Source organism: Pagrus pagrus, assembly GCF_965226575.1.
Source record: "Pagrus pagrus genome assembly, chromosome: 8".
NCBI lineage: Eukaryota > Metazoa > Chordata > Actinopteri > Spariformes > Sparidae > Pagrus > Pagrus pagrus.
This window is the reverse complement of record NC_140192.1, coordinates 10,918,059-10,936,180: the sequence shown is the minus strand read 5'-3', so window position 1 is coordinate 10,936,180 and position 18,122 is coordinate 10,918,059. Positions and strand designations below refer to the sequence as shown.

Genomic DNA, 18,122 nt, shown 5'->3' with positions numbered 1-18,122 from the left:
ATGGCATTATTAAAAAGGTATTTAATTTCCTTCGCAAACAAAATGCTCGAAAATGCGAGCGCGAAATTGTGAGGGACCGTGCGACTACGTCATCTTCCCGCGACACGTCTGTTCTGTCACTCAAGCAAGGGGCAAGCGGAGTGACATGTAACTGCATGTGAACATCTCTGTTGTTGTGACCCCGAGTATGAGTTTAATGTGAAAGAATACACTGTTCAAACATGTCTGTGGCTTTATCGCGCTGTCTCTGCAGGGTTTTATCCCGACAGACCGCTCCGTCAAGGTGAGTGTTTATAGTACGACGTGAACTCTCTGGTAGCTACCAAGGCGCTAGCTACGTGGAGCTAACACAGCTAAGGTTATCCAGTACAGAAATGCTAATGAATGAGTTATGTGCTTGACAAACAGCCTTGTGGTGCACGTTTTGACCTGTATTGTTGTGTGTTTTGCAGCTTCCTGTTGGGAGAACATCACCATGCTGTACAGAGTCCTTGGTTTGCACCAGTGATGACACTGAAGACATCTGCTCCACTGAGGTATGATCAAGGCTGGATTATACACCAAATACCCCAAGGACTCAAAGAATTGTTTGTGATAATATGCAGCACGAATACACAGTATTAAGTCAGACAGATCCTGCATTTTACTGCATATCTGGTGTGGCTCTGTCTTACACATGAGCTCTGTCCCAAAATCTCCTTCAAACACTTGTTTATGTATTGCTAACTTTTGCACTAACTTTATAATTGCTGGTTGATTTTGATGATGAATTTATCTGTTTATCAGTTAATGCTCAAACACTTATTCAATGTGATGTCTTATTTTGCATTTTTGTTTTGATAAAAGGTCCAAAACTCAAAAATACTTGGTTTACAATTATGTTTAATGGAGAAAAGCAACAAATCCTTAAATTGTAGGAGCTGAAACCAGCATTGTTGTTTGTAATAAATTACCTAAACAGCTGAGTATCAAAATTGTCACTAGTTTAAACAAACCAAGGCACACAGAAAACCAGGGACCAGCATTATTTCTGCACTGTTCTGTTTCTGGGTGTCTGTGGGCACTGCACTTAATCATAATTAAGCTATTTGAAAGTATCTTATAATTGAATATTCTCACAAAGAGCTGTACTTTGTGTTTTAGAGCGGAGCCCAGAAAGAAGAAGAAAGTGGACCCAAGAAGGGAGCAGCTGGCGAGAGAGAGGCTGAAAAAAAAGCTGAAGAGGCTGGAGAAAGTTCCACCCGAGCTCATCCCGATAGAGGACTTCATTACACCAGCCAAATGCTTGGACGAAACCAGGTACAGCTCATCTCACTGTTGTACACGCTTTCATTTGGAAGTAATCAGGTTAGATTTATGTTGAGATATTGTTAACCGACCTGTACTGCTGGTTGTGCTGGCATTAAATCTTCAACGAGGCAGCTATATTCATTTTCTTATTGTCAACAAATGCTCTAAAAAACAAAACAAGTATTGCCTTTGTGGCCAGCTGGTGATTTTGATTATCTGAACTATTAAATCTCTTGAAAGTGCATCAGTGCAGCACAGTGTTTTTGGGATGCATTTGACATAATCTTTATCACAAGTCTTGTATGACAAGATTGCTGCACAGTCCTTATTAGCAGTTCCAAACAGTCGGTTTAAGACAAACTTGCAGCATTATGGGTATTAGATTGGCTAGTATTTATTCAGCATTATGATTACATTTAACATTTTATGGGCATGCTTTTATATATCAGTTGACTGTTGTTGACTTACTGTACCTAAGTGCCATTAATTGGTGTTTATTATTCTCTTACAAAGGGAACGCTCTGCACCAAAGCTGTCATTTGAAGAAAGTGAGCGTCGAGCCTTGATGCTGAAGGAGTGGTGTCGATACAAACAGGTCACCACTTAACCATCACACCTCCATCACTAATGCTTTTATAGAAAATGTCAGTTTGACCCCTGCCCTCCCTCATGTGCACTTAGGGGGCTGTGTTTTTCTGTGCTCATCTGTCTTTGTTCTTGCAGGACCAGCACATGGCTGAAATGGAGGCTGTCGAACTTGCTCTAGAGGCACAGAGAGAGGCACTGCAGGAGCTGAAGTTAGAATCTGAGGAGCTGTACCAGGCAGCACTAAAACCAGACCCTCTTCTGTTTCCCTTCACTCATGAAGGTCCCACCCACACACCACCAATTACTCGGTATGAAGCGCCTGATGGAAAATACACAGACATCACTAAAGTTTACACACAGTGATGGACAGGACAGCTGTTGTGCAGCCTGTGTGCATTGTCATTTATTTAGTATCTGTCCTTGATTGTACCTGATTTAATAAACCAAGATGCAGCCTTTCAACAGCCTGCATGTGCAGGTGTGAAGGGCACTTTATATATGTTTTCATGCATTGTACAGTCACCTCTGTTCTGTCATTTTTGCATCAAATGCAACAACTATGCATTGAATTGTTTTGTTTCACTTTCACAATTCTGTATAAAACATAACAGAAGAGAACGAGAAATAAAAATGTCCTTTTTTATTGAGCCATTTTGTTCAGAATAATTTTCGAAATTTGTTATTTCAGCCATAGTTGCATAAGGCATAAAACTGCTAATGTACAGCTCTGTATAGGTTGAAACAGCAAAGCTGAATTCTGACAGATTAATCCATCGATATTGTTATAATAACCACAGAGGAGTGTCTACTGCATCAAAAACCCATATTTACTTTGGTTGACAATTCATGCAACATTACTGTTATTTGTTGACAAGCTTACAAGGGCCAACTCTCCTGTGGACACTGTGTGAGTGCATTGGAGTGCAACCCATATCGAAACCATGCACAACAGATCCTTCATTACTTTGATGAATATACGTATAGAATCTTTAAAATATATCCATTACATTAATTGACCCAATATTGCTTTTTTCTTACGCTAAACGAGGCATTTGCTATTAAAACTAATTTCCGGTGAATCTGAGTGCAGCCAGTCGTGCTTCAGTTGGCAAGAAACAACACTTTGCAGAGATCATATATTACAATTCACTGGTTGAAAACATGCTGTCATCCTCATTATTGACCACTAGATGCTGCTGCCATGTTTTTTCATATAGCAGCTCACTTAATAGAACTTGAGATGGAAATGAATGATGTTCAATCGCTCCAGCATGTGGCTCTAAACAATTTCATTCGGTCAATTAAGCGACAAGAATCTAAGTGTCTTCATTTCACTTTGTTTTGGCCACAGCAGGTTAATAATGACAGTTCATGAGTCCTCAGGCTTTCCCTGGTTCAGGGGCGTGTGCCAGTCTTTTGGAGGGTCTTGCCTCAGCTTCCACACCGGGGTGAACTTTGTCTGCTCTGCCACTCTGTTCCTCTCACTCGTCTGCAAGGCTTCCTGCAATGAGGATACAATACATATAAATTGACCAATTTCATTTTCAAGACATCTCTTTTTATTTAGGACATTCAGACACCCTGGATAGTGAGAGAAAGAGTTTAGGGCTTTAAACAATGTGACTTATGGCAGCTTTACCTTGGCGGCAGCACTTTTGTATTTCTCCCACTCTATGCAGTTATTGTAGTCCTCTTTCCACTGCTGGCAGGATGGGGCGGCACCAAAAGTGTAATAATGGTGGAAACGATTCCAAAAGCTTTTACAATGTCTGAATTCACTCCAGTAGTCATCACATACCCGGGGTGTCTATGAACAGAACAAGGCAGGAATCATCACTAAACCAGCTTGTATGAATTATATTTTGACACTTTACTGTTATTATGTCTGTCTTGGAGAACTGCATCACTTTAAATTCTCTGATAACACTTAACAAGATCCAAGGTTATACAATTGTTTATTTCATAATTTCTATATCTATATCTACTTCAAACTCATGTTTTAGGTATATTAGCATTAATAAACCGCCCACTATCAAGACACTGGTTGTTGGTTAATCCTGTTGAACGTTTTTTTTAAATGCTGAAAATGTTCACTGACCTTAAATTAAGAGAAAATGAAAATATAACATAAATAGTGTTTTAACAGCACCTCCCTGAGGTCATTATGGTTTACCTTAATTTGCAAAGTGGCTGACTTACGAAAATATCTCTTTTACATGTAGTTTTCAAATTTACTTGCAAAGCTACATCTTTAAAGTAAATCATGAATCAGATGAGTACCTGAGGGTTTCTGTTAAAACCTCCTGGTGTATGTGACATTGCTAAACGCTAGCTAAGGTTAACGATACTTTTGCCATGTAGCATTGATAGCTAACCACCTTCCTAACTATTTGCTAAAGATGTGGCACTCTTCGCTCTTTATCAGGCCTATCAAGACCTAATCGGATGAAATGAAACCAGGACATTAAGGCAACAACTTAATTCATAATATATTTTTAAGATAAATTACCCTCCACAATGTTTCTCCAGACTGGTCCATTGCTAGCTGCGCTAACGTGACAAGAGACAACTTCCGGTTAGATGGTATTTCACAATAAAAGCGCTACTGCACAAATTCGGAGCACTTACTTTGAAAAGACTCACTTAATACTTTTGAACAGCAAACATCCAACACACTAATTACACATGCCATAATTGTAGACCATATTTGTAGAAAATGTATTTAAGCTACTCTGTATTTAATTTAAATTCAACATTTCTTCTTTTACATCTTTTTACATCTATTGTCCATCGTCCATCTATTGGAGAGATTATTTGTATCCATGTCAGTACATGTTTTCTAATTAGAACTGGAAAACAAACTAATCATCCGTTTATTCCTAAATGAATGTGCCCAACTCAAGTCAAGCAAAAGGCATTAATCCAGAATCATCCTGTTATATTACATATAACTTACTTGCTTAGACATTACAAAAATAACAATTTGCTACAACATCTTACTTTCAAAACACAGTCCTTTATTTGTCTATAAATAAACCAGGAAAAAATGAAAAACCCTTGCAAATTATTCTTAAACTCAAAAACCCTCAAACATAAAATTAAAGTTTTTATAATTAAGAACAAAAGTATAGAGATCTTATTGCTCCCATTTTATAATAAGAATGGGGCTCTGAAAACAGCATATTTAAGGTGAACTGTAAAAATGCAATAACTATGGAAAAAGGGGGGAATATGCTCGAAGGCAAAGGTAATTCAAATCTTATAATTATTACAACAATACTTCACTTCTTCGTGTTGGTGGTGTGGTGATATAATTTATTATGCCTGGCTCAATTCAGTCACCCTGGACCTGGGAATATCAAATTACAGCTGACAGCATTTATGCAGCTCAGTTTCTGTTGAGCAAAAGATGACTGTCAGAGTTTTAATACATATCATCTCAACTCAACAGCAACATTCTCACTTCAAAAGAGACAGGGAGACAAAAGCCCAATGCATCAGAAGATTTTTCTTGACAATAGATATGGTGAGTCTGTGCACATCAGCCAGTCTTCAAGGCTTTCTGCCCTTCTTGCGTAGTGACTGTCCTTGTCCAGAGAAAGCGATGAATCTGTTCAAGGCGTCATCCTGAGAGGAGCAAAAAGAGATTGTCAGAGAAAATCTATTTAGAGAGTGGAATACATAAATTAATAGAATGACTCGCACCATAAAATGGAAAAGTGTGTAACAAACTGTTCTGAATTTCTGCAAATACAGCGAAGTTTAATATTTACAAATGTATGATAAAATCCTTCACATTTCTTACATCATCCACAAATTTCCTGGGCAGAGGCCTTGAGTTCCTGATGAAGGTGATCCTGCCAACTTTGAAGTCATAGTTGGGAATGCCTCTGTGTGATGAAATATCAAAGTTAAATTACACTTTTACTCTCAAGACTCTGGTGGAATTGGTCAATACCCAGTGATGTGTGGTAAAATAAAGAGTTAACAGGTGACACTCACGGTCTCTTAACAGTGTGACCATCTTGTAAATTAATGTCACATTGAGCAAAAAGAAAAAAAATTCACATCTTAGCTCTGCATGCTGGAAGTCGAGGTGAGTCCATTGCTAAATTTTGCATTTGGTTGGAAGGTCAAACTAGTAATTACATCTGATAAAGCTGCTATAAGCTGATTATGTCATGTCACAGCACAACAAGATGACATCGGACCTGAAGAAACTTAAAGATGGAAAGTCAGATGGTTGTGTAAACAGTCTTGGCTTGGCACTAAACACATTATATTAGTGGTTCCACCTGTTTTTCAAGGACCCTTCACAAACATCTTAGTCTTCTGTCATTTCTTGCCATACTGTACTGTACTTCGTGTCTACATAAATCATACAATTGACATGTTCTCACCTTTTGATGTCACTTGGGCTCAGAGGGGCAGGGCTGGGCTCAATCCCTTTTAATTTACCATCCAAACGATTGCCAGAGCCAGTGAAAGCCTAAAGGAAGGAAACAGATTAGAAGTCTGTTAGCTCTAATTATCCCAGTTGTCTGTAGAAATGACAACATAGATTTGTCTCTAACACACAGCGACATTTACTCACTCTGAATCCCATATCCATGTCAGCGTAATTGGTGGGATCTCCCTCTTCCTCCTGTAAAGAAATTTTTTATCATCGTAATTGTTCAGAGCACAAAATATACATGGCCTTCAATGGTTTAGGTCCTTACTGTTGGTTCCTCCTGGTGATGAGGCCGCCGTTCAGGCTCTTTGTAACCCAGAGGAGCGTCAAAATCCACCTGAGAAACAGAGACAAAAAATATTTAAACTGGAGAACACACCAGAATAATTCATTGTTTGTGATAACATAGAGGGTCTTACGTTCATATCGCACTCAATGATGGACACTGCTTTATCTGGCTTGGTCTCCATTACTCGCAGCTCATAAATCTGAAACAAACACACACATTAGCACTGATGTTCAGCATAAAGAAAAGACAAGACAAAAACGTATTCACATAAACTGATTCACCTTTTCATTGTAGTTGATAGCTATGACATCACCAGTTGTCAGGCAGGCAAAGTTTCTCAAAGCATTCTCCAGTCTGTAATAGAGTGACAACTTAGTTTATCACTTTAGTTCACCACAAAATGTGAAAAATGTGATCAATTTAAAAGATCGTAAGTGATATTTCTTACACTGCTTTGGGGTTTGTAATGTCCAGGAAGTCAGGGCTCTGTGGCTGGAACTTTGAGTAAGTGGCCACCATAAGGTTGACACTTTCCACTTGGACCAGACCGCCTTCTTCCAACAGGAGATTCTGCATCATCTGCAGCAAAGAGAACAAAGCAAATTTCAGTACTGCCTTGATTGATACTTAGAAAGTGGCCTTAAAAGCAGTAAATCAGCAGAGAATATTTCAGACACAACAAGAAACATGTTCGATTTCATCTCTGTTCTCTCAGTTACTCAAAATCTTTAAGTATTGCATTTGTATAAACTAATTTTTAGATAGATTTTAATACAGGTACTTTAACTCTCTTTGCAGAAAATGTTAATACAGTATAATTAACCTGCTTCCAATTTCTCCAGCATTGATAACAGAAGTCAGTTCAATCTCTGTGACACGTTAAACTTGCTAGCTTCTCACCCAGTGTGGCAGATAGCAGATTCCCTCATCTGCCACAAACTCCAGAACACCACAGTGAGTCATTCTGTCTGAGTTCTTGTTGGTCAACTTGAACAGCATTGGATAAGTGATGTTAAGCCTGCCTGTAGAGGGGAAATGAGGAGAAAGGTACAGAAAGATAATAATCATTGAAGGTTCATACAAGACTTTTGTAATGAAGATGGGCTTAATTTAACTTCCACTTACTGAGCTGGTCGAGAGCTGAAGGTGGCATTATTACTAAAAGAAAGAAAAGTTACGATTAGTTGAGACACAACGAACAAGATCAGGCACAAACACCTTCCAAGCCAGTTAAAAGTTCTTGAACACATCAGATACACGAATGAGTGAATTTTGAAACAATTTGTGACTTTTTTAGTTCATTATTATAAATGAAGAGTCTGGGAGGTGAAAGGCAGAAAGTATGTTTTAAACATGTTAGCTAAAGTAGAGAATGCAATACAGATTAAAACCAAAGCTGAGGGATGTAGCATTACCCATGGCAATTAATAACTTTGGGTTAATTAGTTTGGTCCTAACAAAAACTGAGTTATTGAAGCAATAATTTTAAAGAGTCATAATGTAACAGAAACATCATATATGACAAGAAAGGCAAAACACTTCTATTCTAGCATATTAGAGAGAAGCAGCAATAAAATGTCATGTATATTTCAACACTGGGCCTTATTTATCAAAAGCCATCTAGAAATGGAAAAGAGCTTTAACTGACAGACCTTTGTTACACTTAGATCCACAGACATGATCATAAGGGTCTATAGGTCGTATAACAAAAGGTTGGCTGTGCCAGACAAAGCTGGACATGAGTCAACATTAGAAACTGACCAGTTCAACACTAGACAACACTAAAAAGAAGTAATGATTCACTGATACTAGTATAACTTCTTGTTATGAGCGACTTTATATTAAGTCTACACTTTTAAATTAATTTCAAGAGGGGGTTGTAGCCAGTTCAGTGGTCTGTAAACTTACTTTCAGACCTGCGAAATAAAGAAACAGTATAATAAAGTATTTTAACAGCCTCTCAGGTGGGTATAGACTAATATATCCAATACAATAACCTCAAAACAATTCTCAGTGTACAACGAATTCCTTTGTTTCCAGGAAGTTCTCAGGATTAAATAATAATGCTTACTTTTGCCTCCTTTCTCCACGTCGGAGCGGTCGTTAGGACCTGCCAGCATCGACACCGAGTAGCAGCGATACTGAGTGGAGAAACGGTTCTGAAATCCCCGGGACATCGGGTGATCGAACACATGGAAGGAAAACTGTGGAGCAAAATAATAAAACACACATACTTTAACATGTTTTCAGTGAGTTGCTAACATCCACGTAGGACTTTAATTCCATCATGACAGGGCATCTTTCTGCTGTTGTCGTGTTGTTGTTAGCCGCTCGCTAGCTAAACAGCTGCAAGTCCGATTCGCTCTGAAAGACAGTGTATGAATCGTCGACGTTTGACAAAATCAGAGTGCTACTCACCATGTCGACAGTCTGGGTCCTCTGTCGTCAAAAGGATCAAATCAAAATGTCTGTTTCTCTTCTCGTATGCGAAAATTTGGATAAGCTGCGAGTTTCCACTGTTGTTTTCCGTTTCTTCCGGAAATGTACGTGCTGACAGTCGGAAATGACGACATGACAGACGTTAGCCAATCATATAAGCCCAATGGAATAATACGTTTTAACATTTATTAAAGTTTTTATTTTAATTCTATTATTTATTTATTTATTTTGTGCGGAAAAATCAGGAAGATTTCTGCCCGGGGTTAATTTTTTTTATTTGTATCAATAAAAACACAACGCAGTGTTGCATGTTTTCTTTATATACATAGGCCTATTATAAAAATGTTATTATATAGTAATACTTGATGAATCATTGTTATTGTTATCACGACTATATTGATTGTATTGTTGATACTATAATAATAATAATAATAATAATAATAATAATAATTGGAATACCTTCCCATAAGAGTACAGTATATAAAAAAATGAAAATGTTAGATCATAGCATTTTTTAAAGGGGTACTACAACAGCTGCACATCAATGAAATCTAAGGACTCACAGGAGACTTTTTTCAGAATAGAACAAGCAAAAGCTTCTTCGTGGACTCTTAAGTGATATTGTTTTGTTGACTGATGTGTCCAAGGTTAGAAAATTAACATTCAATCTCAACCAATGCCATCTTCTCATTGGCCTGTCTGCTAAATGTTCATGTTTCTGTAACTCCGCTCCAGCATTTTGTAACACAGACCTACATTAACACGGTTTGTCTCCATGCTCTGGCTAGGATTTATTCTGATTAATACTCCTCATGACTAGTAAACTGACAGTGATGTGTTAATGGAGCTGCCCCCTTAATAATTATCAACCATAGTTACCAATACATGCAGCATGAATACACGACACACCAACCTTATTCAGAGCCACACAGTTTTAATGAGTCTTATGAAGACCAAATCAGACATACATGACTGACAGCAGCACACTGATAACAAGTTAAAAGTTATTAAAGAGGACCAGTTGAAATAATTTCTGGCTGAGAAAAACTGTACATGTCATAGATACAGTATATAAAATACGAAACTGAGAAAAGGCAATGTTGTGGTATTGTAGATGCACTTTGAGAGAGCATTTTAAAATGGCAGGTCTGTAGTAGCCCTCCGATTGTGAAGAACTACGGATCTATAAAACAACACAAGCCTCCAGTCAAGAGTGTTTCTGCCTTCTTCTCAGATGTAAGCCTTCATATTGGAGGCCAACTCTTGGCTACTGCTTGGTGCAATGCTTCAGGTAACCACTGGCAGTACGCAGACAACAGAACTGTAGGAGGAGAAAAATACACAATGAAACAACAAGATCAAATCACAAGACGGCTAATGAGGCAACGGCATTAAACCCTCACATTTATCTTCAGTTTTCCAGACAGAGTGGAGAGCATCTCTGCAGTCAACTCTCTTTGACACCAGCGCTCCCAGCAAAGCCTCCGTCCTCGGCTGGAGCCTAAAGCGGCAAAGACACAACAGTAAGAGAAAAGTTATTAAATGACACAAGCTAATTTGTTGATTGATGCAGGAGGAGCAGGAAGAGCAGTGTGTGTGTGTGTGTGAAACATACTTTGCCCATGTTTTCATCATGATGGAGGGGTTTGACAGAAGGTGGTTAACATGCTTCTTTAGTTCAGGACAAACCTGCAAACAAGACAAAGCAGACGTTACTTCACAAGTCTTAGGTCTGTTCAAATTCAAGCCTTCATGGCCACTTGAAACTTGCATGAAGACTGAGTAGGTTTTGCTGCAGTACCTGTCCCTCAAGCAGGAACCTAGAAAACAGCTTGTAGCGCTCCAAGCCATCTGGATATTCCTTCTCAACCCCTGGCAGCTGCCAACCAACACGGACTGCAGGAGAGACACAGCGATTAGAAATATGCATGCAGAGACACCTTTCAGCACAAACACACAGATGGTGCTCAGCTGTACAAAACTCACAGAAGGTGCTGGAACGGTGACATCTGAGGGTGCCGGTGGACGAACAGAACCACGGGGATGGCGACTCCTGAGGGGGGCTGAAATGACAATACTGAGGCAGAAGTTGGGGTACCCACTCTGCTTCTACTGCTGACACACCTGTTGGAGACAAAGACGAAGATATTTCACCAGGTGGAACCATCAGTCTGTCAATCCAGTTTTAATAACAGCAGCAACAATCCAATCCAAGAGGAACTTTAGTCCAAACAGCTCTCTGGATCCGCACCGAGAGGGAACTGTGACGATCACATACCAGATCCCACATCCTGTGTTTTCACAAAGCTCATTTACCTTTCATGTACATCTTTGTGGTCTCCATGATCTCCTGGTAGACGACAAACTCAGGCAGTGTTTTGAACAGTGCAGAGCTGGGATGAATGAACACCGGCTCGTCCATAAGAGGTGTCTATGAACAAAAAAAAAGATAAATTGAGGATATAGGTGAAAGCGCTAACAGACTCACCTAAATCATAATAACAGTCCTCAGAGCAACTTGCCTTGTACCCGTTCTTCCATTTTGGGTCCAGTATTTCTTCTGCCTGTACACGCCTTGCAAGATGGTCTCCCAGTCCGGCCAGAACAATCTGCCGCAAGCAGTGCACCTGGTGCTCTGTCGGTGGAGTCATCTTGGGATTCACAAAGGCTCCCACCTCTGGACACACTGCGTTCACTGGGATGAGAGAGAACACCAATCAGATTTCGTTTTGAGTCACATTATGTGTTAGGTTTTCCATGTGTGCTTGCGTGTCTGTACCTGCATTGGTTAGTTGTCCTCTGAGCCTCCTGATTTCCACCATGGCTTTATACCTCAGACCGTTGTCTTCGCAAAACTTGGGAGTACAACCAGCAAATTCACAAGCACCAACAGCACCTGGTGTCACATAAACAGAAACATAGTATTACCCCCATCAATGTACTTAACATAAAATATTTTGTACAATAAATGCGTATTTTTTGCATTTTTATCTCTTAAAGTAAAATTCCACCTTTTGCTCTGCCGACTCAGACTAATATTTTTGCCATTGCCTCTTGTTTTCAGGAGTGAATATAAAAGTTCTTCCTACAGTTCATAGCACAATACTGTCCAGTATTGTAACCTAAAAGCTTACCCAGCATGACCATGAGGTCCCCCAGCAGGAGTGACGCTACTTGTCCAGCCCACAATCTTCTCATTTGAGTTAGCCGAGCGCGACGCTGATTGAGCTTGGAGCTCTCATCTTCACTTCCAGCAGGTCTGAGGAGAAATAAAAATGTGTTACGAGTATAAAAACAAATGAAGTATATGGCGGGAAAATCCCACTAAGCTTTAAAAAGGTGCTACATGTCTTATTCCAGTTTAAAACATCTGCTTGTCTACACCAGATATCATTAGAGCAAACATGTTTCCTTACCTGTCAAGGTCTTCGAAGATCTCTCGGACTGTCATGGCTGCTACCACAGCGATGACATAAGGCAGGCAATCCTGCTGTTTACCCAGAGCTAACATTTTAGCATAACGTGGTGCCACAGGGAATGAAGCCATGGCTCTGCCCAGGGGGGTAATCGGACAGCTCAGTCTTGCTTGCTCCATGTCATTCACTCTAGTAAGAAAGAATAAATAATTATGTAACGCAATCCATGTAAGCCTGAGATATCAGTCAAGGCAGGTAAAGAGAGGGTTACCGTCCGGTGCGAGGCGGCTCCTTCAGAGCTCCCAATGAGACTAGTAACTGCTCTGCTGCAACAAGAGCCTCAGCAGAGGGAGACGTGGGAAATGGAAAATTGACCACCTGCATGAACAGAAAATATGAAGCTGTTTTTATGAGAAGACTCTTTCTTTCTCTGATGCAATAGCATTTCACTCAGAAGTTGGCTGGTAAGTCTGAGCTGTTAATTTTTTTCTGACCTTGTCTATGTTGAGGTCTTTCATCTGTAAAACCAGGTCCTCCACAGGCCTGCGAGTGATCTCTGCCTCTGAGAACAAACTGAAGTCTCCAAATACTGCAGATGAGTACAACCTGCAGAAACATCACAGAAGCAGAGAGACAAACATCTGTTAGTATAAAGAAAATAACTATGTAATAACATCGTCACACAGTTTTAAAGTCCTGACCTGTAGCAGTGTCCCGGCTCCGTTCGTCCTGCTCTGCCTGCTCTCTGATTGGCTGAGGCCTGTGAGGTCCATGAGACCTTGAAGGAAGAAACTCCAGTCACCCTGTCGTAGAAACGTTTCTTAACTCGACCGCAGTCGACCACGTACTTGATGCCAGGAATGGTCAGAGACGTCTCGGCCACGTTGGTGGCTACGACACACAGACGGGTACCAGGCGGAGGAGGCCTGAACACCTGCAGTCAACAGACGCACACATAAAATATATCACAGTCAAAGTTTGTTTACTGTACTAACATTTTTCTGCATTTGACTTGAACTGATTAAAATATTAAAACAAATCTTTATTTCTTTAATTTCAGATCAGTCTTTTATTTGATTAAAAACAGTTTGTCTTTAATTGTTGATTTATTGAGCAATATTAGGCATAAATAAAACTTCAAGTGCGCTCTGATAATTTTAGTTTATATCCTTCCAAGATCATATTTTTTACAAAAATACAATGTGAATTTTGATGGAAAATCTTTAAAAAAAAAAGAAAGCAAAAAGAAGAAATCTTGTTTTTTGCAAAAACAACCATACTTCTTCTAAAACTGTATCAGTTTTTTGATGACGTGAAATTATTCTCACCTTAGCCTGTTGCTCTGGAGCCAGCAGAGAGTAAAGAGGGAGGACATAGAGAGGAATAGAGGGGTCCGCTTTCTCCTCTACAGAGACAGAACACAGAGAAGAATTAGTTAGGTCACTAATCTGAAATACATCCACAACTGGATGTGAAGAGTTATTCATTTGGAGTAGCTTGCCTGCATCGTTGGGATCATCTCCGATTTCCAAATCAGAGCCTTCGTCCTCCTCGTCGCCGATCCCGGCCTCTCTGTCCTCATCGCCTTCATCCACCGGGAGCGCAGAGTAGTTATCCAGGTCAATTCGGGGCAGAGACTGGTGACAGAGATAACGCTCTTTAAATGTGTACACAAGAAATATCTGCTGAGGAGCGAGGTGGCTTTGGTGTCATTTTGCTGAAAGCGGACTTACAACAGGTTTCTTCTGTTTGGCCTTCTTAAACTTCCTCATTGCCTCCGAGGTGTCTGCTTCCTCGCCTTCACCTGAACATAAAATAATTTACATATACAAAAACACACTGAGACATATGAGTGTAAGGAGGGTAAACACGTGTGTGTTACACTCACCAGTGGTTGCGTTACTCTTCCGGAAGGGAAAAGCTTTTCTCAGTCTTCTGCACAGACTGTGAACCTCTGCCTGACCCGTCAGAAACACTAGGATACCACCTGAATGACAGAGACAAGGCATTGGTTTGTCTGGTTTTTACTGCATACTACACTGTATAAATGTTTAATTCATATTTAGAAAAAGTACACTGATAAATATTGACTAACAATTTGCAATTCCTCATGCGTCCCACCCCAATATCTTAAAGAAAGATTCAGTCTAATCTGCTTGATTAACAAGTATTAGACTGTTTTCTCTGCATCCTCTCAAATAAATGAGTCCAGGTTTTTTTTATAACATCCATTATTATTGTATTGATCTGTTGTTTAATTTAATGGTATTGGTTTATTTGGATGTTAAATGTGTGTATGTTGAGACTCTGGTTAGTTACATATTGTGAAAAACTGGTATCAGTTAGCTGAGACATAGTAAAACAAAAAAGGTTTTTCATCATGTAACTCGTAAAATGAAGAAACAGACAATTTGTTGTTATTAAATGTTATTGAATGATCTGATGATCTTCGACTTAAAACCTGTAGGTTGTAAACAAATCTTACTACTAAAAAGTAAAAAATCTGTTGTGTGTTTCGTGTGTGCACCTGGAGGCAGCATCCGGTGGATCTTGCAGGTTTTGTGGAAAACTTCTCCGGTGTAATCCTCCATCGGGGTGCGTTTATTGAAATGTATAGTGACAGGAAATTGGCGAGCGTCCACCTTGATGACCGGCGGGGGTATCCGAAACAGCTTTGTGTTGTCTGTGAAGTCCTCCACTCGCAGGGTAGCCGACATGACCAGCAGGTTCATGGGCATACCTTTCTGCAGAGACATGAAGACAAATTAATTTACAATGATATAATAATTAAATATTCATTTAAAAGTAAGAAAACACAGTGAATGATAATGCCATGCATGCTGTCTGTAATTATTGACTTTTTACACCAAAGACATGAAACACAGCAGAGTTTCTTACCTTGTTTCTGAGCGGGACAATACGAGACAACAGTCCGATGAGGATGTCGGTGTACACGCTCCTTTCATGAGCCTCATCAATGATTATCGCACTGTACCTCTGGAGCAGGAAATCCTATGAGACAAAACAGAGACTGACAAACTGCAGAAACATCAAGGTAATTAAGGGCTCATACATATAAAATAAATTATGTATTACAACCAAGTCAACTACAGTTTCAGTTAAGCCCACTGAACTGAAAGTGAGAACTTTTTTACTGTATGAGTGTGAATAGAAGGCAATGTTTGTTTCTGAAAATTACATGTGAAAAAGCTGAGTTATCTTCAATACTAAAGATATTCGTTGTTACACTTCACACCACTCTCTCTGTCTGTTTGCTATACTTTATTGAATTACTAAGTGGAGAGTAAAGATAATACCTTCTGAATCTCCTTCAGCAGAACACCATCTGTCATGAACTTGATCTTGGTATCGCTGGTCACGTTCCCTTCATATCGGATCTGGTATGACACCACCCTGAACACACATAAATATATCTGCTATTTAATTTACAGGATGTGTTCAGTCCCCAGCGTGTCACAAAGATGTTACACAACCAAAATAATGGATTCGATTTCATTTTAAATATGTTAAATATCAATAGTAAGTGAATGTTTGTTACCGTGTGGACAGGTTCATCTCTTTGGCCACTCTGTGTGACATGCTCACAGCTGCTACCCTTCTTGGTTCTGTGATACCGATTATTCCACTGCCACTGGAGGAAGCAAACAGAATGAAGAAGATGACGGTAAACACATGATACCGCATATGAATATGTATCCACATCTAAGCTATTTTTCTAGGTAAATTTCCACTGAAAGATTTAAGGACAGGTGCATCAAGAGGTTAACCTACCTGGCATAACCAGCTTCATACAGAAACTGAGGCACTTGAGTGGTCTTTCCACTTCCTGTCTCTCCACAGATGACGACACAGGGGTTCTCTCTCACTGCCTCCATGATGACCTGCTCCTCTGCCAGCACGGGCAGCTTCAGACGTGCTTCCTACAGCAACAGATTGAAATACACTTAAAGCTCACCCTTAAAAAGAAATACACCTATCTGAATGTAATACATGTAGTTTGGAGATTTAGTCAGTTACTCTCTGACACAAACACACACACAGTGAGCACACACACCTGTATTTCTGGTAATCTGTCGACAGGAATGAAGACAGCCGGCTGCGACAGCTTCTTGTTTTGAACTTTCTTCTGATCTGAAGTCTTCTTCTCTTTCTGTTCATCTTGTTCAGTTTTCCGTTGTTCCTCCTTTACTTCCTGTTTGTCCTCCTGACAGGGAGAGATGGTTTCCTTTGATTCACTCATCTCTGTGGTCTCCTCATGCTCATCGTCATCATCATCCTCTGAAGAAGTGTCCGCATCGCTACTTTCTTCCGCCTTTTGCTCCTCTTCTTCATCCTCTTCGTTTTTCCATTTCCTTTTTCTGTTTGCTCCACTGACACTGCTGATCTTTGGCGCTGAGTCTCCATCTTTTATTTCATCCAATGACCTGGAAACAACCAACAAATATAAAACCCCTGACTCCACCTACTCTGTATCTTCCAATGACAACTTTATCTTTGTTTATCTTAGCTGAATATGTTGCACTGGTGCACTTACTGTTTATTCTGGTAAAGTTTGTCTCCTGTTCCCAGTTTGGATGTGGTGTACAGCATCTTCAGTTCAGACTCTGGAAGCTGCACCTCTGCCAGTTTACTCAGGATGTCTGCTCTCTGGACAGGTCAGATAAAACGACAGGTAAGTTGGTCGTGATTTCATCCTGCGTCTCAAATTTGTTGGCAGTTACTAAGATTGTTTGTAAAACCCTGGTTAGAGAAATACCTCTCATCTTAAAGCTACACACAAGTCTTGTCTGAACTCGCAACATCAATGTGTCTCTCACCCGAACTTTCTTTTCTTTGCGCTCCAGGACTGTCTGCAGCTCTTTCCTCTGCTTCTTGGTCAGAGGCCTTTTGGTGGACGCAGGTGTCAACCAGGCTTTCTTCTTCTTGGCTTTGTTGGCTGGGAGGACCAAAGCGTTGCTTTCATCTACACCTTTTAGCCTGCCCACATCTGATGAAAACAAAGTCCAGAGACTATTACAAGCCAAAGTCAAATAGGCAACACATTCAGGCCGCAATAACTCAATACTGAGGAGCAAAAATTATTTGTCCAACTGATGAATTCCTACCTTTCAGCTCCACCACAACATCTGTCTTCACCTCATCTGCTGGTTGTTGAGGGTCACTCTGCTGCCTTCCCCTCCAGTTGTGTTTCTTCCTCAGTTTCCCCATTTTAAATTCAGGTCTGTAAATCAATCAATAACACACTATGTCACTTGTAATGTCAGAACTATTGCCAGCAAATAAACCACTTCACCAAAGACTAAGTTAGCTAGTTTGCTAAAAGCTAACTAGCTGACTTTACCTTAGAAATTACGATGTAAACATACTTTACACAACCGAATAAATATTTGTCAATATTATAAAATACAAACCTTTTTATTCTGACGGGTCAAACAACGGCATTAGAGATCTAAAGACTTGACGTTTGATATTACAGCCCTGCACAAACCTCACGTGTAAACATATGAGGGTACGTCGGGTAAAACTGTCCGCCGCTGAAACGATTTCTCCGCAGAAAGGTTCCGCTACACACGCGTGAGAAAAAATAATCCCCAGCTAGTAGTTGTGTAACTTGGAGTGTTTTAAG

The 18,122-nt window shown here is 39.9% G+C and overlaps 4 protein-coding genes across 5 annotated transcripts; 1 reads left to right on the top strand and 3 right to left on the bottom strand.

Annotated features, from left to right (window-relative positions):
* Positions 1-115: 115 nt before the first annotated feature.
* Positions 116-2,525, top strand: mrpl40 (mitochondrial ribosomal protein L40). Its single transcript, XM_084360333.1, has 5 exons — positions 116-283; positions 453-536; positions 1,144-1,299; positions 1,804-1,885; positions 2,014-2,525. Exons 1-5 carry the CDS (start codon positions 222-224, stop codon positions 2,239-2,241), a joined length of 612 nt encoding a protein of 203 aa, XP_084216459.1. The 5' UTR covers positions 116-221; the 3' UTR covers positions 2,242-2,525.
* cUnh22orf39 (chromosome Un C22orf39 homolog) lies at positions 2,504-4,474 on the bottom strand. The gene is made up of 3 exons (XM_084360334.1): positions 4,388-4,474; positions 3,518-3,685; positions 2,504-3,379 (listed from the first exon to the last, which is right to left on the bottom strand). Exons 1-3 carry the CDS (start codon positions 4,415-4,417, stop codon positions 3,248-3,250), a joined length of 330 nt encoding a protein of 109 aa, XP_084216460.1. The 5' UTR covers positions 4,418-4,474; the 3' UTR covers positions 2,504-3,247.
* A 400-nt stretch (positions 4,475-4,874) lies between these two features.
* Positions 4,875-9,170, bottom strand: ufd1l (ubiquitin recognition factor in ER associated degradation 1). Its single transcript, XM_084360217.1, has 12 exons — positions 9,039-9,170; positions 8,692-8,824; positions 7,746-7,778; positions 7,521-7,642; positions 7,069-7,199; positions 6,902-6,974; positions 6,751-6,819; positions 6,600-6,668; positions 6,473-6,523; positions 6,279-6,367; positions 5,684-5,768; positions 4,875-5,505 (listed from the first exon to the last, which is right to left on the bottom strand). Exons 1-12 carry the CDS (start codon positions 9,039-9,041, stop codon positions 5,431-5,433), a joined length of 933 nt encoding a protein of 310 aa, XP_084216343.1. The 5' UTR covers positions 9,042-9,170; the 3' UTR covers positions 4,875-5,430.
* An 809-nt stretch (positions 9,171-9,979) lies between these two features.
* dhx37 (DEAH (Asp-Glu-Ala-His) box polypeptide 37) lies at positions 9,980-18,042 on the bottom strand. Of its 2 annotated transcripts, XM_084359432.1 has the most exons (27): positions 17,908-18,042; positions 17,602-17,717; positions 17,314-17,483; positions 17,031-17,143; positions 16,551-16,920; positions 16,268-16,416; positions 16,035-16,127; positions 15,793-15,889; positions 15,374-15,487; positions 15,003-15,219; positions 14,364-14,462; positions 14,209-14,279; positions 13,977-14,112; positions 13,804-13,880; positions 13,177-13,409; positions 12,970-13,081; positions 12,747-12,853; positions 12,476-12,664; positions 12,194-12,318; positions 11,839-11,955; positions 11,582-11,754; positions 11,376-11,490; positions 11,046-11,183; positions 10,861-10,955; positions 10,675-10,748; positions 10,463-10,560; positions 9,980-10,380 (listed from the first exon to the last, which is right to left on the bottom strand). In XM_084359432.1, the coding sequence occupies exons 2-27, from the start codon at positions 17,702-17,704 to the stop codon at positions 10,304-10,306; spliced, it is 3,462 nt and encodes a 1,153-aa protein (XP_084215558.1). In that variant the 5' UTR covers positions 17,705-17,717; positions 17,908-18,042; the 3' UTR covers positions 9,980-10,303. The 2 variants fall into 2 exon arrangements, with proteins under 2 accessions (XP_084215558.1, XP_084215557.1); XM_084359431.1 differs by having other exon boundaries at positions 10,861-11,183.
* Between the last annotated feature and the right edge of the window lie 80 nt (positions 18,043-18,122).

Coding starts and splice junctions, on each gene's coding strand:
- mrpl40 (XM_084360333.1), top strand. CDS start 222: ATGTCTGTGGCTTTATCGCGCTGTCTCTGCAGGGTTTTATCCCGACAG. Junction 284..452: donor CGACAGACCGCTCCGTCAAG/GTGAGTGTTTAT, acceptor TGTGTTTTGCAG/CTTCCTGTTGGGAGAACATC. Junction 537..1,143: donor AAGACATCTGCTCCACTGAG/GTATGATCAAGG, acceptor TTTGTGTTTTAG/AGCGGAGCCCAGAAAGAAGA.
- cUnh22orf39 (XM_084360334.1), bottom strand. CDS start 4,417: ATGGACCAGTCTGGAGAAACATTGTGGAGG. Junction 3,686..4,387: donor CTGGAGAAACATTGTGGAGG/GTAATTTATCTT, acceptor TTCTGTTCATAG/ACACCCCGGGTATGTGATGA. Junction 3,380..3,517: donor ACAAAAGTGCTGCCGCCAAG/GTAAAGCTGCCA, acceptor TCCTCATTGCAG/GAAGCCTTGCAGACGAGTGA.
- ufd1l (XM_084360217.1), bottom strand. Junction 6,820..6,901: donor CTATCAACTACAATGAAAAG/GTGAATCAGTTT, acceptor TGTTTGTTTCAG/ATTTATGAGCTGCGAGTAAT. Junction 5,506..5,683: donor CCAGGAAATTTGTGGATGAT/GTAAGAAATGTG, acceptor TGCTCCTCTCAG/GATGACGCCTTGAACAGATT.
- dhx37 (XM_084359431.1), bottom strand. CDS start 17,704: ATGGGGAAACTGAGGAAGAAACACAACTGGAGGGGAAGGCAGCAGAGT. Junction 14,280..14,363: donor GAAGAGTAACGCAACCACTG/GTGAGTGTAACA, acceptor TTTTATGTTCAG/GTGAAGGCGAGGAAGCAGAC. Junction 12,319..12,475: donor ATCTTCGAAGACCTTGACAG/GTAAGGAAACAT, acceptor ATTTCTCCTCAG/ACCTGCTGGAAGTGAAGATG.